General features: G+C 46.2%; 1 protein-coding gene across 7 annotated transcripts in view; it reads left to right on the forward strand.

Moving 5' to 3' along the window:
* Window positions 1–18,676, forward strand: part of RAD54L2 (RAD54 like 2) — a 68,539-nt gene that overhangs the window by 36,311 nt on the left and 13,552 nt on the right. For all 7 annotated transcript variants that reach the window (XM_051793397.1, XM_051793396.1, XM_051793395.1 and 4 more), the window contains 8 exons: window positions 9,572–9,770; window positions 11,198–11,337; window positions 12,800–12,931; window positions 13,705–13,937; window positions 14,429–14,611; window positions 14,885–15,018; window positions 16,329–16,525; window positions 17,049–17,391. In XM_051793397.1, coding sequence (XP_051649357.1) covers window positions 9,572–9,770; window positions 11,198–11,337; window positions 12,800–12,931; window positions 13,705–13,937; window positions 14,429–14,611; window positions 14,885–15,018; window positions 16,329–16,525; window positions 17,049–17,391 — 1,561 coding nt within the window. The remainder of the gene's footprint in view (window positions 1–9,571; window positions 9,771–11,197; window positions 11,338–12,799; window positions 12,932–13,704; window positions 13,938–14,428; window positions 14,612–14,884; window positions 15,019–16,328; window positions 16,526–17,048; window positions 17,392–18,676) is intronic.

The raw sequence follows: 18,676 nt of genomic DNA on the forward strand, positions 1-18,676 counted from the left end.
TACAAAAGTAAGAGAGCAGGAGTGAAATTAACTCCTCCTTGTACAGTATTGCTTCCCAATTTGTAAAGTCTGGGGCAAGGTTTATCATAGTCTGCCAGTAGAAAATTCTTTCTCTTTGAGGAAGCTTTTGTAACTGATCTAGTGAGGTTGTGTCCCGGCTGGTGGATCCAGGAGAGTCTCCATCACACTTTTCCATAGCCTTCTTGTCCCAAGAGATGACAAAACTGCACAAGGTCACTGAATGAGTCTGGGACAGAACTGACACATCATGTTCTTCCCTGCTTTTGTGCTTCAACCACTGTTCAGTGTTTCTTTTCCTCTCTAGTTTATATGACTTTTCCTCACTCCAGGTCTTCAAAGTAGCAAGCACCTGTATGTGCAGTGCTGTGCTACCTTTTTGTTGTTTTATAAATGTTTCTGGAAAGTCAGAGAGGATTTTTAGATTATTTTTATGGTAGCACCCACCAGCTAGTAAATCAGGTTTTGTTGAAGTACAATACCTATCCTCCTGTTGCCCTGCAAGAAAAAGATATCTTATTTGAAGATCCCTGTTTTCTCCCCATATGCACATATATACTACTTTTCTGACTGTAGGGGTAATTTTAATTTTGGCAACCTTTCTTTTCCAGGCTTAGCTTTTGGGGTGTTGTGTATTTTGGATGGGGGTGTCCTTGTGACACTGTGGCTTCAATTTGTGTGAGTCTGATTGCCATGAAAAACTTTGCAGCCCTTTGTCAAACTCCTTTAGCAGCACCCACAGCAGCACCGATCTTTTGAAAAGGAAAACTAGAAACAGATTGTTCTTTCAGTGGTGGTGTTTCATCCTGGTCTTATTAGCTTTCTCCAGTGCTCTCAGTCACTTTTCTGGCTGCAGTTGATGGGAGAAGTGCCAGTGGAATGCGGTGGCACACAGGCTCAAACTCAACAATTTTGATTTTTCTCCCAAGTGATGCCTCCCTCATTAAACACAGTCCTTAAAAATTCCTCAGAAATTAGAGACTGAAGCAGAAAAAGGGGATGTAGCTGAAGTTCTGTGCTTTGTTACAGTTCTAAAAAAAAAAATAAATAAATCCACAACTGTGTTTTGTTTTGTTAAAGTAGGAAATTACATTTAAGGAGAGGAAAGAGAGCATAAGACAGGGAGCCAACAACTTGGGAGTTCCTCAGCATTGATGCCTACCTGATTTCTTTGCCTTAGTTTTCTCCTCTACAAGATGGACAGGAGGGTGTTTCACAGGTCACTGTGCTCGTGAACTCTTTGACACTGACTAGAGTAGAAATGCCAGGTATTAGAATTTTGAAATCCCTCCTCTCTTATACCACTGCCATCATGAGCAACAAAGGATTACTCAGATTCTGGAGGGTGCTTTAAGATGGGATTATTTCCCACGCTGCTCTTATAAATTAGGAGTGAGTATCACCTGTCTTCTCCTCCCTCCCTGTTAACAGGTCTGGAACAAAGGTATGGTGAGGGCTTGAGGTAGAGGTTAAAGTTCAGCTGGTGCTCGTTGTTTGTTTGCCATTTTGGTGGCCTTGGAAGTGTGTGGCAGCAATAATCCCTTTTTTATTATTTCTCATTACTCTGAGAGTGTGCTGGTATAAAGCTAATATCACAACTCCCAGCTACCTAGTGTAAACTAATGCTTATGTAATCATTGCATAATGCAGAATGCTTGCTCCCCTCCTCGTCCTCTTTTCTTAGTCCCTGAAATTTATCCCTAGAAAAGTCATGGTAGCAAGCAACTGGATTCACTGTGCTGGGAACATGTCAAGCTCCTGTATGCATCTATTTTCTGAAGTTGGGAGGGGAAATGTGTCTTTGTTACCTAAATCAATATTTAGGCACCTCAGTAGAATAGATCAGATTTCCCTTTTTAAAAAAGCTTAGAACAACTGTGAAAATAAATAACATCTGATGGTTAAATCCGGTTACTTGTGTTTAGATCCCCGTGGTAATTTCTGTAATCTGGCTGACAAAACTCTATTCTGGGTTACTAGTTAACTGGGATAACCAGAAAGGGGAGGTTTCAGTTCCCTCCTGCGCACAGCTTGTTGAAAACTTCCCAGCACTGAGCCTGAAACACTTCCCGACTCCAGAGCAGGAGTTTTATGTAACTCGTTGCTCTCACACGCCCCTGTCTAAAGGACAAATGAGACCCATCCCTGCTTCCTTTGCTACCTTAGTGGGTGCCTTTCCTGGCTTTGTTTCCTTGTCTTCACTTATGCCCACAAGTGTCTGCACAAGAGAGAGGGCATGTGAGGAGGAAACAGTTTACATTCTAGGTTTGAGGACTTTTATTAGGAAAAGTAGTTTTGATTACGTATCTAGAAGACAGATGCCAGGTAGCAGTGTTCTGCATTTCTCCAGTTTTTGCCATCTCAAGGCACTATGAAAATGTTTGATATGAAATTTCACAACCTTCTTTAGCTATCAGAGCAGGAAATGGATCCAAGATTGCCTGGTGCTCCAGAGTAAGCATGAACCTTTCCTCTGTGGTGCCTGTGAGAGGGAGGATGACCTGAGGGGCACCTCACCTGGGCTGCATTCAGGGGCTTGTGCAGGGATGGGAGGAGGTCCTGGAGAGGCTGGGTGCCAGAGCAGCTCCCTGCCACACTCTGGTGGCAATGGGGTGCCGGTGGCTGCGAGCCTGTGCCATACAACAGTTATATAAGTGCTCTTTGGTGTTTATGTAACCCGGGTCTCAGCGTCTGCAGCATTGAGGCCCAGCCAGAACAAGATCTCTTGGGTATTTGGGGCCTGGTTCTGCTTGCATAATCCCAGGGTTAGAAGATATATCGTCTGTCACCAAAGTTGGCAGTTTGATATTCCAGTTTGCCTCTCGGCATTTCTTGGCTGCTTCCCTTCCCTTTGGTTTTTGGGTGGTATCTTCCTTGCTTCTGCCCTTCAGCTCTGCTGCCTTTTGTCCCTGAAGGATTCCTTCAGGCCAGGAAAGGAGTTTTATTCTGCAGCATAACCTCATCAGTAACTGATATGCTGAGAGACCTCTGAAGGAAAAAAGAAGGGCAGTGCTGCCTTATAATTTATCTTCTAAAGTTTTCCATGGCTTACTCCTTGCCCAGGGAGTCTGGAGATGGGTTTGGCTTTTGTGTGCTCCTGGTCTGGCTGCCTCCTTGTGCTCTGGCCCACGGAGTCAGTGCTGGTGGCGTTTTTTCTTCAGAGCTCATTTCACATCATTTCCCTCCATCCTCTGGTCCTGGGCTGGGGATGGAGGCAGCCTGCCATCCCTTCTCACCAGCAATCTGCAGATTTCATGCAGGTATCTTGAACCCACAGCAAGTGATTGCTTTACAGATACTTAGAGAAATGAAAGACTTGAAGGAGCACTATTTGTTATACCAACATGACAGTCTCCATGTCTGGTTACAGTGACAGGTATGAACGACACACCTGAGGTGGTTAACTCCTAGATAAATCAGCAACGGGAATGAAGATGTACGTGCTTCGTGACAGCTGAGGGAAGCTTCCCCTGGGAGCAGGCAAGCTCTGGGGCTGGGTAGGCTCAGCCCAAAAGACGCCTTTTGCCTGGCAGTACCGTGGCTGTGACTCAGCAGGACACCGGCAGAGCTGGGGCCAGGGCGGTCGGTCGCTGCTCTGGTCGGTGGGCTGCGTTTCGCAGGAGCCAGGCGGGCATTCCTGGGGGCTGGGGCTGCAGGTCCCGCTGCCCGAGGCTCACACCGTGGCTGTCCCGCTTGGCCAGGGCGCAGTGCCAGGCCTGGGAGCTCCCCGCTCTGTGTGGATAAGTGGACAAGGGTCAGGTCCCGGCTCGGTGCTGTCAGCGAGTGGCAGCTGCTGGCGGCTGGAGAGGGTCGAGGGTGTCCGGGCGCGGGGTCCGGCGAGCCGGGGGGAGCGCGGGGGGGCAGGTGTGCCGGGTTATATAATACTTACATAATTAGGGCTTTGTTAAGCACTGCTGGCTGGGAGGGGCGTCCTGCCGTCGAAGACTGAGCCCGATTATTTTCCGAAGAGAACAAAGTCTTGTTGCGAATTAGCTGCTCTAAGGGCGGCTGCAGGGGGGAACCGCGGCCCCGAGTCCCCCCGGAGGGGCTGCGTCCCCCTCCGTCCCCCTCTAAAGTGTGCTTCGGGTGGGAGCAATCAGGCTTTGATGTGTGTCAAGCTCCTCGAGAGGGCTTTGTGCCTCTCCTGGATGTTGCAACAGGTAGTGCCTGGAGGAAAAAAGTCTGAGCTTCCCCCGTACTTTCGCCTACACTGTTCTTGAGGGGTTTCACAAGGAATTTCCTGCCTCCAGCCCAGCTTGGGGTGCTCAAGTGTTTTCACACAATGCCACCTCTGTGAGAGGGTGCTCTGTGCAGACATTTCCCTTCTTGTATGGCATCCATGCAACAGCTGCACCAGTAGCATACAGAGAAAGAATACTCTGAAAATATTTAATTTATATTCCACAGCTGAGTACAAGATGAGGTGGAGCACTCTGCCTGTTGCCAGCCTCCAAGATGATTGCTGTGCCACAGTTAAAGAACTGCTGTTCTTCAGGTGCCAGGTACACTTGCACTCTGGCATCATCTACGTGCTGCTCCAGCCCCCAGTGCACTGGGAAAACGTCACATAACCCCAGAGAGCATATTCCAGGCTGTCAGAGCTCTGTGGAGTCGCTCCTCCAGCCTTTGGCACAATTGTAGTTCAGTGTGTCAGGGACTGAGTGTTGCAGCTGGAGCTGTGCAATTAGACTTTCTTTTGCCATCCCTCAGTGCTCCTCCCATTCCTGCTTTGACAGCTCAGTACCAGCTGTAGTAGCACTAGCTAGTACTAGCTAGTCTCTGACAAGCTTTTGCCCACAAACCGCATGGAACTTCCCAGAAGAACTGCAATAATATTTAACTGCTCTTTGTTCTTTGTGCAGGACGAAAGAGAGCTCCAAAGTAAGAATTAACTCCTCGCTGCTCTGCATGCAGCTCCCTTCCTCACCATGCATGCACATCCCTGTCCTTAGGGTAGGAAGTAATGCCCAGAGACTGAGCCACACTGTGCTATTCAGTATCCTGAGTTTTTGTAGTGAAATGATTTTAGAAATAAACAAGTGTCTGGTTTTCAGTGTTATGCCTTCCCTGGACTCACTGGAGTTACCCTGGCAGAGTAACTGGCCTCCTAGGAGGAGGGTGTACCTCTGGCTAGCCATGTTAGCTATCTAGTAACTGAGGAGGTAAGGAAGTCTCCATCTTACAGTGTTTTGTCCACTGAGGGGTCTCTTGGACCTTCTCATCCAGCAGCCTCAGGTAGGAGACCTTCGGGTCTTATTCTGAACGGGAATTCCTGTACTCGGAGTGTCGGACTGTCGCTAGAGCTGAACTGTGGATGCACAACACTTGGACCTAATGAGGTCTGCCTTGGAGCATGGAGATTTGCATGCAGCTGTAACACTGTTTTCTCACACACCTTGGTGTCAGAAGACTGTTGCGCACATCTCACACCTCAAAACAATGTACCTGCTGCTTCAGGACACTTCACAGCAACCTGAGCCTTTTTGCAGAGCAGGCTGTGTCAAGAGCAATTCACTGCTGAATTGACAATGCTGGAGAATATTCTCCAGGCTGAATCCTGTGCTGTTTTAAGGGAAGTTTGAGAAGGAGGTCATGAGGTGAGTTTTGTAAGCTTGGGTGCAATAGGAAGTGCCTGACTGTGGGACAAATCTTTTGCTGTGTTACACATCATGACTCACCTGTTTAGGGGCAGCTCTGGCAGTCACAGCCCATAGGGAGCATCTGAAGCAGTTACACACAGCAGTCATGACTCCCTTTCTTACAGAGACTTCTAAACTGTATCACTGCAATACGCAAGTGTCAGTGGAGAAACCAAACTCCTCCCTCTGCTTGTGTGTACAGCTGGGGATGGTGGTTGCTGCTGCTTATTGAGCAAAGAAAACTGGCAACCCCCGGTTTGCAGCACAAACCAGAGCCATCCTCTAATCAGGTCTGTTGGGTTTTGAGAGGGCAGACACATTTCAAACCTTTAAAGTGCATGAGAAGGGATAGTTGTGTCCCTCTTGGTACCTCTCAGGACAGAGTGCCTGGGTGTGTGCAGGTGCCCATAACCAAGGACCAGTGGGAATTGCATGGGGATCTCTCAGAGCTGTAACCCACCTGAAGGAACAGTTGCATTGATGCTCTCACCAGTTCCCTTGGGGAAACCCTCTTTGTAGATTTGTTGAGGACACTGCAAAACATGAAACAGCTGGTGTGAACCCAGCAGTTGATGTTCCAGCTGATTCTTGGTGCCCAGTGTGTAACGACGGGATGGATTTACAGCAACCACACCTGACCCATGGCTGCCTTCTGCTTAGGAGACCTGGGCCTGCTTTTTCTCTTGGCTGTACTTGGGCACATGTGGCTGATCTCGCTGTGCTGGGCTGTCACCCACAGGCTTGTGGCAGTGCTCTTCTCGTGGAGGCATCGTGGATAACTGCCCAGGTCTTCCTAGAGTGCACTAACAGATTCAGCATGGTCAGGCAGTTGTCAACATGCAAACGTGGCTGATGAGTTTTTGCATTGTATAGAAAGCTACTTGTGTAACCATGTCAGAGTAGCATGTTGAGCTCCTGTTACAAAACCATAATTGCATTTCTGTTGTGGATGTAGGTTTTGCAAAATTGGGGCAGGATTATTCCATTGATTACCAGATGGGACCTGTTTGATGAGGCTGTTCCCACACTCCCTCCAACCCAAAGATCTAGCCTGTGCTTATACAAAATAGGTTTCTTTGTGTGTAGTTTGTTTCTTAATGCATTTCTGTCCCAGTGTGGGTCCCAGTTACACAGTCTGAAGTTCACTGTGGTGGAGTGCAGCCACACGGCTACAGCTGGAGCCTGGCTTTTTATATACAGCAAGATTTAGGCTGTGCACACAATCAGGAGTTTGATACAAAACAGCAACAAAACAATTCCTGCTTGTAACTGCCAGCTCATGCCACAGGTGTGGTGGGAGCTGATGCATGGTGAGACTTGCGATTTCATCATTGTGTTAGTTAAACTTTGTGAAAGGCAGATTTATTCGTGGTGGTGGCAAGGGTGGGAGCAGCCTCGGGAATCCGGCTGTCCCCTGAATCCCACTGCAGCTGAATCAGTGTGATGTTTGGTGCTGTCAGTAGTGTGGAAGAACTCTCAGTATCTAGATGCGTATGTGTCGGGAATGTGGGCTGAGGCACAGATTGTGTTCCTCACCTCAGAACTTGCACTGGCAGGACAAACACCAGCCTGAGCAGACATGGCTGTGGCGGATGAGGGCCTGTACTCAGTGCAGGATCAAATTTATCATCAGATTTTGTGTTTCAGACTCCTGGTCAGATGAGAATTATATTTTTTAAAAAACCTGCTGATCCAGCTGTCTGTAGGTTTCAGCAGATTTTGTATTAGGTATGATTAAGAGAAAAGGTAAAATGCAGAGGTGGAATGAGTCTACATAGAGATTGTACAACAAATATGAAAACATAGAGGAGACTTGGGCTGCTGAGCCTTTGGATTTTGTTGTATCACCCTTGTCCTGAAGACACCCTTTCCTGGCACAGTGCTCCTGCCAGAGCACACCCGCTCCTGGCAGAGCGGCTGCCGGAGGAGATGACCTGGGTAATTGCTGGAGTGTGGGGAGGGAAGTGCTTCCTCTTCCAAACAAGCATGACTTTGTGCTCTCTGGTGTCTTGTCAAGGTCCTCCGGCCCGGGGTGAGATGGCAGCAATGTAACCATGGCAGTGTTTGTCTCCGGTTTAATGACTCATCCTGGAGCATGTGATCACGTGTGCAGCCTCCCTGCTTCCCTTTGCCCTATTTCATCCAATCTTTTGATCTAGTTATATAACCAGGAGTCGAGAGGGGTGGGGGGAAGGAAACAGTGCTGAAGAATTGCAGGTAATGTGACTAAAATGTGTCTGTAGCTCAAATAGCAGAGCTGTTGTTTGGGAAGCCTGGGAAACTGGGTTTATTCCCAGCACAGTTCTCTGTCTGCAAGTGAGTGTGGTATTTGAGCTTGTAAGTCTGAGGAGGCATGGTGGGAGGACAGAGCTCCAAGACCTTGGCTATAGTAGGAGAACTACCCTGCTTGTAGCAGCAAACCCCTTAGCCTTAACCCTCACATGCAACATAACATTTCTTTCATTCATGGTGAGATCTGTTTCATCCCATAAACTGTGGATACGTGTTTTTCCAGTATGTGTAGGACTGGCAGAGACCGATGTTCACAGAAATGTTTGAGCTGCTCTGCTGGTCTATGGTGGGGTGAACCCTGAAGTCCTAAATGGATTCTGACATAGACTTGGAGCAAATACTGGGGCTGGTCTGGTGGGATGTCTGGAGAGGAAGTTTGCAAAGTTGGTGCTTTTGCCCAAGGTCTGAATCTACTTCTTGTCATCTCAGTTTTAAGAGGTGCTGCTGGTGGTAAGTTTAAGTTAATAGGCATATTAATGTGAGAGCTGTAGGTGCAACGTGCTGTACTGAAACATCCTTTGTTTAAGCTCCCAGCTTTTTTGAGAAGGGATGTTCTTTGTCTCCAGATCCCACAGAGTCACAATGAGATGTTTGTGGGTTCTGTATTACTTCATCTGCCACATTCATCTGCACTGATGTCTTCTTTCCTTCAAAGTTCTGTCTAAGTGTCATTTCAGTTCAGTCATTAACTCGGATACACAATGTAAGCAAGAAAGCTGATTACAAGATGAGACTCAGGGTATCTCTTTGCCTGACACAAGGGGACAAGATGCTTCAAAGAAGCTATTACAATGCTTGTCAGAAACAGTTTGCTTCAAGGGAAGCTTTTGAACAGAAACATCTCCTTTCTGTGCTCTGGAAGCATTAGCTTGGCCACTGGCAGCCTGTTGAAGAGCCAAGTGTCACATAGAACAAGGTGTCATTTCATATAATGCCTTAAGAGTGAAATCAAGTGCTAATGGAAGTCTGAAAATGGGAGAAAGAAGAGAAAAAAGAATGCGTGTGATTTATAATGTAGAAAGAGTATTGCCACTTACTTTTTGTTTTTAAAAAAGTTCGTTGGAAGTTACAATTTAAATCATGAGAGTGGAGCCTGGTGCTAAAACCACTGAGGTGCCCAGTGTTTGAACCAGATAACCTCTTACATGGTATGTTCTGTTAACTTGAAAGATGGTTCTGTTAACTTGGAAGGTGTCATATAAATGGAAATTTCTGCCTTACTTGAACAATATGAAACAAAGGTAAAGAGATTTAAGTTCCTTGTTTTAATCAGAACTCATTGGGTCCCTGTAGGAACACAAACCCTTGGGACAGCAATTGCTCCACGGAGACTGAAACAATTTTGCCTTGTTTTCTTGTCAGGACACTTTTGGGCTATGTTGAATGTTGTTAGTCTTGGCTTTTACTGGGAACAGACCCTTGACTATAAAACTTTTTAACACTCAGAGTGGCTGTTGGAAAGGACCCAAGTGTTGACCCTTGGAGAAACATGCTTCCAAATGAGAGAGAATCGGGACTGTCAGTTCCCACTCAGCTCAAATCCTGATGAATGCTCATGTAAAAGCCAGGCTGGCACAGCTCTCATGTCCTGTTCTCGTGTCATGGCCTTCTCCCCTTTGCAGACCAACCCCGGGAAGGTGTGTTCGGTGGTGACCATGCTGAGCACACGGAGGATGGAGAATGGCAGCGCTCGACTTCAACTACCTCATCTCCGAGTGAGCGGGCAGAGCAACTCTTGCAGAACCAGCACAAGAGCCTGGCCTCTGAGGACACCAAAAAGAAGAGGGCTCAGAAACCGTCTCACATGCGGAGGAACATAAGGTAAGGAGCAGCAGGACAGAAAGAGCTAGGGTCACATGAGCCCTTTGGGTGAAAACAGAATCTCTGCACTTTGCTTCTGAGCTACGTTTTGCCACTGCTGGCAGAGCAGATGGTTTTTCTTTTCCAAAACCTTAGGATTTCACCAGTGGGAGTAGTATGATCTCAGACTGGAGTGCTGCATGTGGGTGCAGACTTGTTTGGTATTTCAGAAGAGGGAATATTTGGTTATGGAATATATTGCAAAAGTTGTGTAATTGCTGCTGGCTTTTAAAAGATGTAATAGAAAAACAGTACCACCATTAAGTTAATACCAGTTTCAGATATTTGCTGAGGTGAATCCTATTGAAAACAGCCTAAAATACAGTCTTTTCCTGTACTATCCTGGGTATTTGTTAGCAAGAATGCTGATGCTACTGCTGGTGACTGAAATGTTGGAAATCAGTTTCACCTGGCTTATATAAAGCAGTAGTAGTTTGATTGTGTAAGTCACCACGTATTCTGGGACAAGTTGTCGAGTGGTAAATCGCTATGAAATAATGTTCAAGGGGACTCTTAAATGCTCAGAGGAGTCCTAATGGAGCAGGAACTCAAGTGGCTTCTCTTGCCCTGTGTGCAATGTGCTGGTGGTCTCTGGTTCATGTTTAAGTTTGTGCAGATTGATTTTCTTAAAACCAAAGGAATGAGTATTGAGTAGGCCTGGGGACGTCTCCTCCTATCTCCCCCTCCCTCGTTAGGATGGGCAAGACGTCCCTGAAGTGTGGGGTTGGGTGGTTCTAAAGGCTAGTTAGAGGGAACTGGATTTTACCACTGCTTGTACAGCACCTCTCCCCTGGCAAAAGCACCTTCATTTCCAGTACTGCACATGTGAAACTGAAGCAGGGGAAGAGCAACATTTGGAAGTAAAGAAAACTACCTGTAAAGGGAAGGTGCTTTGAGAGCATCCCTTGAAACCATTGTTAAAGCCATTAGAGGTCCTAGTTCCTGAAAGCACTATGTCAGAAGAGAATCAGGGTAATGACTTTTTGTGGTGGAATTGATGCCTTTTCCTCCCACGTATCTTCTTTGCATGGCTTTGTGCATTTTGTGTTTATAGACTGCATATCAATAAAAAACATCCTTTCAGATAGAAGAACTTGTCTCTGGTAACCTACTTTACATATGTGCTTACTCACTCCCAATTTTTCTCCTTTCATTATTTTGCTTCTGTCAAACTTTTGTCTTTTCCTTGACTACTCATAGTGTTACCTGTAGTTGGGAAGCACAGTCTTGAAGTAGCTGTATTTGCCTGTATCTTTTAATGGTGATGTTCCCAGTCTGTGTAGCTGACAGACTCCTGGAGCCTGTCAGTCATCTTTTGAGCCAGCTGTTTCATGTTTTTGGGAGATATTGTTTGAGTGTAACCAAATCACGTTTGCTCCTGTGTTCAGAAAGCTGTTGCGTGAGGACCAACTGGAAGCCGTGACAAAGGCAGCCCAGCAGGAAGAGTTGGAGAGGAGGAAACGGCTTGAGCAGCAGCGGAAGGATTATCCAGCTACTATTCCAACTGTACCCCTTGAGTTTCTTCCTGGTAAGCAGTGGGAGATGCCAACCAAAGCAGGAGTTTTAAGGACAGAAGCTGAATGAAGAAGGTAGTGCCGTGCTTGTCCATGAGAGGACAAGGGGTAATGGTTTTAAACAGCAGGAAGGTAGATTCAGGTAGATAAAAGGAAGAGAGTGGTGAAACACTGACACAGGTTGTCCAGAGAGGTGGTAAATGCCCCATCTCTGAAAACATTCAAGGTTAGGATGGATGTCCCTGCCCATGGCAGGAGGGTTGGACTAGATGGCCTTTGAAGAGTCCTTCCAACCCAAACCATTCTGTGTTTCTGTGCTGTACTTGCACTTCCAAGAGTAAACTCTCGAAACAGCAGTTCCAAAGCACTTGTTGGTTCAGTGTAGACAGTTCCACTTGTGAGCTAGTTTTGAATCACAATGCTGTGGCTGCATGGTGAAAGGTGCCAGGAAGAAAATATCTTGTTAAAGATATTTTGACACATTAATTGTGTGTAGTGGGATTCTGGAGCAGAGCTCTCTTGTCTTTCTAACTGGTAGAGTTGCCATGTCCAGACCCTATTTGTACTGGGAATGGTCTGTGCCAGGGGTAGTGGAGCAATAGACTGGGATGTTCATGTGTGTTCATGATGTAACCTTGTCCTTTCTTGCATGTTTCAGCAAGCAGTGAGTAGCAGGCAGTATAAATGGTTAAGCATCCTCTTGTCTTCTGGTGAATATGTCATCTTGCATTGTTTCCTAATCTGGATCATTTTGGTGATCTAGTGGTGACCAGGGCAAGGAAGTGCAGTTGGATGTTGTGTAAGGAGTCAGGAGTTAGGAGTTCCTGAGTTGGCTTTGCCTCTTGAGAAAATGCATATTCTCCCTTATGTGCAAGTGTTCAAAACACTTTTACATAGAAGAGAAGGAATAAGGGCTGTTTAAAACACTTCAACTGTTGCAGGGTAGGTTGAAGCCCCAGAAGAACATCATTGCTGAGTCACTGCAGTGGTGCTGTTTGGACCCATTAGCCTCTCTCACCACATAGCAGCACTAAAATATACAAACAAATGCTCTTGATCAGCAAAAGTTGTTTATGATATGTGGGATGTAATTATTACCGTGTCTCTACTAACAAAGGGCAGTTATCATCCCTTCACTTCTTTGCTGGGTGGAACACAGCTTTTACTTTTGAGACCAAAAAAAAAAGGGAAACAAAGGGCTTTAGCATGTTGCATGGTCACTGTGCCCCAGTCAGGGCATGAAACAGGGGGTGCCATCAGCAATGGCCTATTGTTTCAGCATATTGAGAAAGGAGCAGAGTGTGACCCAGGAAGCTGAGTCATAGCAGTATTGTAGACAGTGAGAGTCTGTTATGGAAAATTCCAGGACTAAGTTATTGGAGCAAAAGTGGAAGGAAATACTGTCTGGTTTCTGAACAGTTTTGTCTCCTTCCTTATTACTATGAATTACTTATTGTTTATGATTTATGTTTGTAGAGGACATCGTTTTCAGAACCGCAGAGGCGACCCAGCTCCCCCCTCAGGTCCTGGCTGAGGAAGTAATCTGCCTCGACAGTACCAGCAGTGGCAGCGAAGATGATGCTAAAGGAAAAAATAGCATTAAAGATGGTAAGTGACCAATTGGCTCAGCCTGGTCTTCTCACAATATGCTGTTTATTCAGCCACAAGTCTGTTTTCATCTGGTCAGATGCTCCAGTGGTGAATCACTTCAGATTTTTGTAGACCTATTGGTTTCCAATTATATGGGCAGTTCTGCTCTGTGAGTCCCGAAGTGACATTTATAAAATGGCCTGTCAGGCCCTCTTGTGAACTTGTGTTTATTTCTGCTTTATAAATGCACTTAACTTTGCTCAGTGCTCTGCTGAAGAATGCTTACGTGAGATGTGGCATCATCTGCTGTGTATAAAAGGAGCATCTAAGTATTCAGATCTGCAGCTGAAAGTGGGTTTTATGTCTCTTGTCCCAAGTGGACCTAACCTGACTACTTTATACCATCTGATACAGTACTTCTGCCTAATTTCCTTGGTGGTCCTCAGACATTGCAGCAGTAGATAAAATGCATGCCTGGGTTTTGTTAAGAGGGCATATGGAGGAGAATGGAAATCACTCATAGAAACTGTCTCACGTTCTGTTTGGATCAGCCCAAATTAATGTTGTCTGAAACGTAGGAAAGCTCAGGGAAAGTCATGCTTTCATATGCTGATTTGGGGGGCCTGGTGTGTCTGTATCGTGCCTGCTTGTTCAGAATGGGTCATTAGGCCAGTGTGGAATTGCAAAAGGAGGTGGTAGCCTTATTTCCTGATATTTTTTTCCATGTATGATAAACCCTGATGTCAAGTTCACCTTTGCCCTTATTCTGTCCTGCTTTGGTTACTTTACAGAAGTGATTGAGCTGAGCTCAGGAGAGGATGATGCCCTCCAAATTGTGGACAGCAGTGACTCTGGCAATGAAGGGGAGGAGGATGGCAGTGAAGAGAGCAGTGGCTCTCATGTGAATGATGCCTTAAATCAGTCAGATGCTCTGGGGCAAGTCATTGTCAACATCAATCATCCACCCAACGAAGAGGACATTTTCCTGGCTCCCCAACTTGCACATGCAGTAAAACCTCATCAGGTAGGCTTTGTTAGTCTTGCAAATGCAGTGACTCCAGATAAGCCTGCCTTGCAATCTCAGGAGAACTTCTTTGGTGAGCTCTGTGACCAGTCTGGTTGTAGCAGTGACTGTCAAATGATACAGACAAATTAAAAGGATGCCAAGGCTCTGTATAACTTTGGCTATTGTATTATCAGACCTTTGTATATTTAGATGAACTTTTTAAAAATAAAATTATATTTATAAGCAAATTATAATCAACCCCAATTCAGATTCTCTAGCTACAAATTAATTTTAATTTATTGATATAGTCTTAGGACATTTTATGAGTATCTAAAAATACTGAGTTTCAGAGCCTCCCCCAGATTAGAGTACTTCAGTGAACTTGAAGCATCCTCTTTATATTTTAATGGTTTATGCAATCCTGATATAATTGCCACTCTGTAAATACATACCCATCTTGGGGTTTTTTTCTCCCACCATTCTAATACCTTTTCTACTTTTATGTCTAGATTGGTGGGATCCGATTCCTGTATGACAACTTGGTCGAGTCCTTGGAGAGATTTAAAACCAGCAGTGGGTTTGGGTGTATTTTAGCACATAGCATGGGCCTGGGCAAGACCATACAGGTCATCTCTTTCTTGGATGTACTTTTCCGGCACACGGAGGCAAAGACTGTTCTTGCCATTGTACCTGTGAGTAGCCACATGAAGGGCTGGTTGAGGGGCTTCTTTGCACTGCTTCTTTCTTTGCATAGAGAAGGTTGATTAGTGTCCCATCTCACATCAAGCTCTGTCACACCCTTGCTGCTCTTCTCCCCCTTTCATTCCCTGTCCCTGAGTTTGCATGCTGTGGTCTGCTGCTTCTGTCTGGGCACAGCTGGCTGTCAGTCCTTATTTTCATTTTTGATCTTAAGGTCACAAATGACTCAGCTGGGTTTTTAATCCTTCCATGGCTAACTTTTTCAGGTGAATACACTCCAAAACTGGTTAGCAGAGTTCAACATGTGGCTCCCAGCACCTGAAAACCTTCCTGCTGATTATAACTCCAAAGAGGTCCAGCCCCGCACCTTCAAAGTCCACATCCTGAATGATGAACACAAGTAGGTGCCAGTAAAAGTCTTTTTGAGCTCTTGAACTGTGTCTTAGGGAACTGTTATCAGAATTGATGTTGCAGACTGTTCAGTTTGGGTTAATTCTGTGCCCTTGACTCCCAGATCTTTCCCACTCTGCATTTATTGTGGATGCTGTCTGAGGGGAGGATTTTGGTACCTGTGAGAGGTACCTGTCTCATTCATCCAATATTTATATCTCGTACTTCCTTCTCACACTGCTGACACATCTTTCTGTTCTTCCATTTGTGCTGAGAGCAGGAACCCAGTCCCAGAGACAGAACTGCAGAGAGGAGCAGAAGTGCTGTGGCTTGGTGGGACACTGTTAGTCCTGTCAGAGTCCTGGGATTCCTGAGGCGTGTGTCCCTGTACCACATCTCTTGCATTTTAAATGTGGCTTGATTTTTTTTCCCCAAGATTTTTCACACATTTAGGGATTCCTCTACCTGACACTTTGACTTTCTGTGAATGGAGTTGTCCATGAAGGGTTCTGGCAAAATATACAAAGCCTCTTTGTCCAAAAAGGAGAGATCAGTGATTGCAGTTACAGCCTGGTGTGGAGTGTGTTCTTGGCTCATGGATCTCTGCTTCTTTCCGGATTATTTTTCCTGCATGGATCAGGACATTGCAGTGATCCTAGGGAATTCTCGGTTCATACACCCACCTGTTGATGTCCTCACCTTCTGACTGGGGCATATTTTGAATCTGCTGATGCTGCTCCAACCATGTGTTTGCTACTGGCCACGATCTGGTGTGGTCTGGTGGACTGAGTGAAGACAGCGTCTTGATCTGAACCAAATCTGAGAAGGCTGCCAGGGAAGGAATAACTGGGGAACATGAGCACTGGAGGAGACAACAACAAGGGAAAAACAACTAGATAATTACAGCCATGTGCATTAGCTACAGCCATGTGCATTAGCAGCTAGTTCTGAAAATGGTTTTTGCACAGGCAGACTCAACAGCTCTTTAAAAAGGGTGCTGTCATGAAATGAGTGTTTTAAGGTCTCTCAAAAAATCACCAGCACAGATGCTCTCAAGTTTGATGTCCTTTTGTACATGACAGACTTCTACAGCTCAGTTCCTGAAACAATTTGTCATTCTCTACCCTGCTACCAGTGGCACTTAAAAGGCTTTTTTCCACTTCTATGCCAGTTTGCTTCTTAAAGAAATTTCATTGTGTTCTTTTGATGTGAGAAAAGTGCTTTAAATTAATTGAATGGGTCTTTTTTCTCAGCAGACTCCAATCCAGTGATTCAGTCTGAAACTGGAGAAAATCTGAAGTTTAATTGGTTGTTTTGCAGGACAACAGCTGCACGTGCAAAGGTGGTGAATGACTGGGTGACAGACGGTGGTGTGCTGCTGATGGGATACGAGATGTACCGTCTCCTCTCACTGAAGAAGTCCTTTGCCACTGGCAGGAAGAAGAGAACAAAGAAACAAACTGGCCCTGTCATTATTGACTTGGATGAGGAAGACCGGCAGCAAGAGCTTCTGAAAGGTGGGAGGCCAGCCCTCAAGAGGGAGAGTGTGATCCTGCTGTCCAGCTGGCCATCAGCAGTGGCAGCACAGGGAAACAACCTGTAACTTGCTTTTAGCATTGCTGACATGATCAAACCTTGCTGGGCGGGAGTGTGTCTTTGGAAGCAGAAGGTTGTTGAGCTTTGGCTGAGTCTTTAATTTCTTGCAAGAGCTGCAAGTGTGGAAGTCAGAAGACTGAACTATGGGATTTGTCAGTGTGAGATTTGCCAGTCTGAAATGCTGCAAGACATCCAACTTGATGTAATGCGGGTCGTTGAGCAGAAATCAAGGGACAGTCATGTTTGCTCATTACCACATTATGCTAAATCAGAGCTAGTGTCTAGTCATATTTTATCTCCTGAATCAGCCTGGCTCTCTGCACCCATGAACACTGCTTTTTTGTCTTTCAGAACTACCCCTCCTTTGTGAAGTCGGTGACCATTTAAAACCAGAACTTTGTCTTATTCATCTCTAACTAACACTTAAATGTTCCTTGTCCTCAGGGATCGAGAAGGCCTTGTCTCGCCCTGGCCCAGACGTGGTTATTTGCGACGAAGGACACCGGATAAAGAACTGCCATGCCAGCACTTCCCAGGCCCTGAAGAACATCCGCTCCCGCCGGCGGGTGGTGCTGACTGGGTACCCACTGCAGAACAACCTCATCGAGTACTGGTGCATGGTGGACTTCGTCCGACCCGACTTCCTGGGCTCGCGGCAGGAGTTCAGCAACATGTTTGAGCGGCCCATCCTGAACGGGCAGTGTATCGACAGCACCCCGCAGGACGTGCGGCTCATGAGGTACCGCAGCCACGTCCTGCACAGCCTGCTGGAAGGCTTCGTGCAGCGGTGAGTCCCTCAGTCCTTAGTGGTGTGGTCCATGCAAACACCTCCTTCATCCCCAATTACCCGGCTTATCTGCTGAAGTTATGTCCTACAATTAAATCTTGCTGCCTTATAGAGTCATGGAGTCGTTCGGGTTGGAAAAGACCTGTAAGACCATCAAGTCCAGCCGTTCCCCCAGCACTGCCAAGTCCACCACTAAACCATGTTTCCAGGTGGCACCTCCACACCTCTGTTAAATCCCTCCAGGATTTAACCACTTCCCCAGAAAGCCTGTTCCAGTGCTTGAGAACCCTTTCAGTGAAAAAATTTTTTCTAATATCCAGTCTAAACCTCCCCTGGCACAACTTGAGGCCATCTCCTCTCATCCTGGGAGCAGTGCCCAACCCCCACCTGACTCCAACTCCAACCTCCTGTCAGGGAGTTGCAGAGAGCAAGAAGATCCCCCCTGATCCTCCTTTTCTCCAGGCTGAGTCTCCCCAACTCCCTCAGCCACTTCTCATCAGACTTGGGGTCCAGCCCCTTCTCCAGCTCCATTGCCCTTCCCTAGACTCACTCTAGCCCCTCAATGTCTTTCTTGTAGTGGGGGGCCCAAAACTGAGCCCAGGGTTCAAGGCACAGCCTCACTAGTGCCCAGCACAGGGGGATGATCACTGCCCTGGCACTGCTGGGCACACTGTTTCTTACAGCTCAGTTTTGCCTTATGGTTAGAGGTAAAGTTGCTTTGCTTTGGTACCACAGACTCTGATATTAGAGAACAACACCTCTGACTGCACCAGAGTGACCTCAGGTTTATTTTGATGGCTTAATAATTTGGATGTGCACTTTTTGACATCCTCTACCCAAGGATCTGAAAGTGTTTCATGAAAGTGTTATGAAATAAGGACAGTGACTCCACCACTCTGGAAACGAATCAGCTTTTCTTCCTCATATGAGGGTTCTAAGATGCTGGACCAGTGACTTGAATGGCATGTCTTAATTATTAGCAGAGCTGAAAATAAACCTTCAGTCTTGTTTCTGGTTTTCAGCTACCATGGAAAACAGGACTTTCATCACCCTCCTAACACCGTGACCTGTGCTAGATGATTGTAGTGTTTGAGGTCTCTGTAATTGTGTTTACAGCTGGTATTTGGCTGCAGGGATAGTCTCTTGGACGTGTCATGCACTAGAGAAACATGCAATTTAAAGATCTTTCTCCCTGCAGCCAGGGGGGTAAGAAGTCAAACTCTTACCCTACAGGCAGCCATAGAGAGATCATATTGGGAAATTCCCTTCCCTGTATTTATCTCTC

This window comes from Manacus candei, unplaced genomic scaffold, assembly GCF_025592945.1.
Source record: "Manacus candei isolate 608988 ecotype Guabito, Panama unplaced genomic scaffold, ASM2559294v1 h1tg000036l, whole genome shotgun sequence".
In the NCBI taxonomy this organism is placed as follows: Eukaryota; Metazoa; Chordata; class Aves; order Passeriformes; family Pipridae; genus Manacus; species Manacus candei.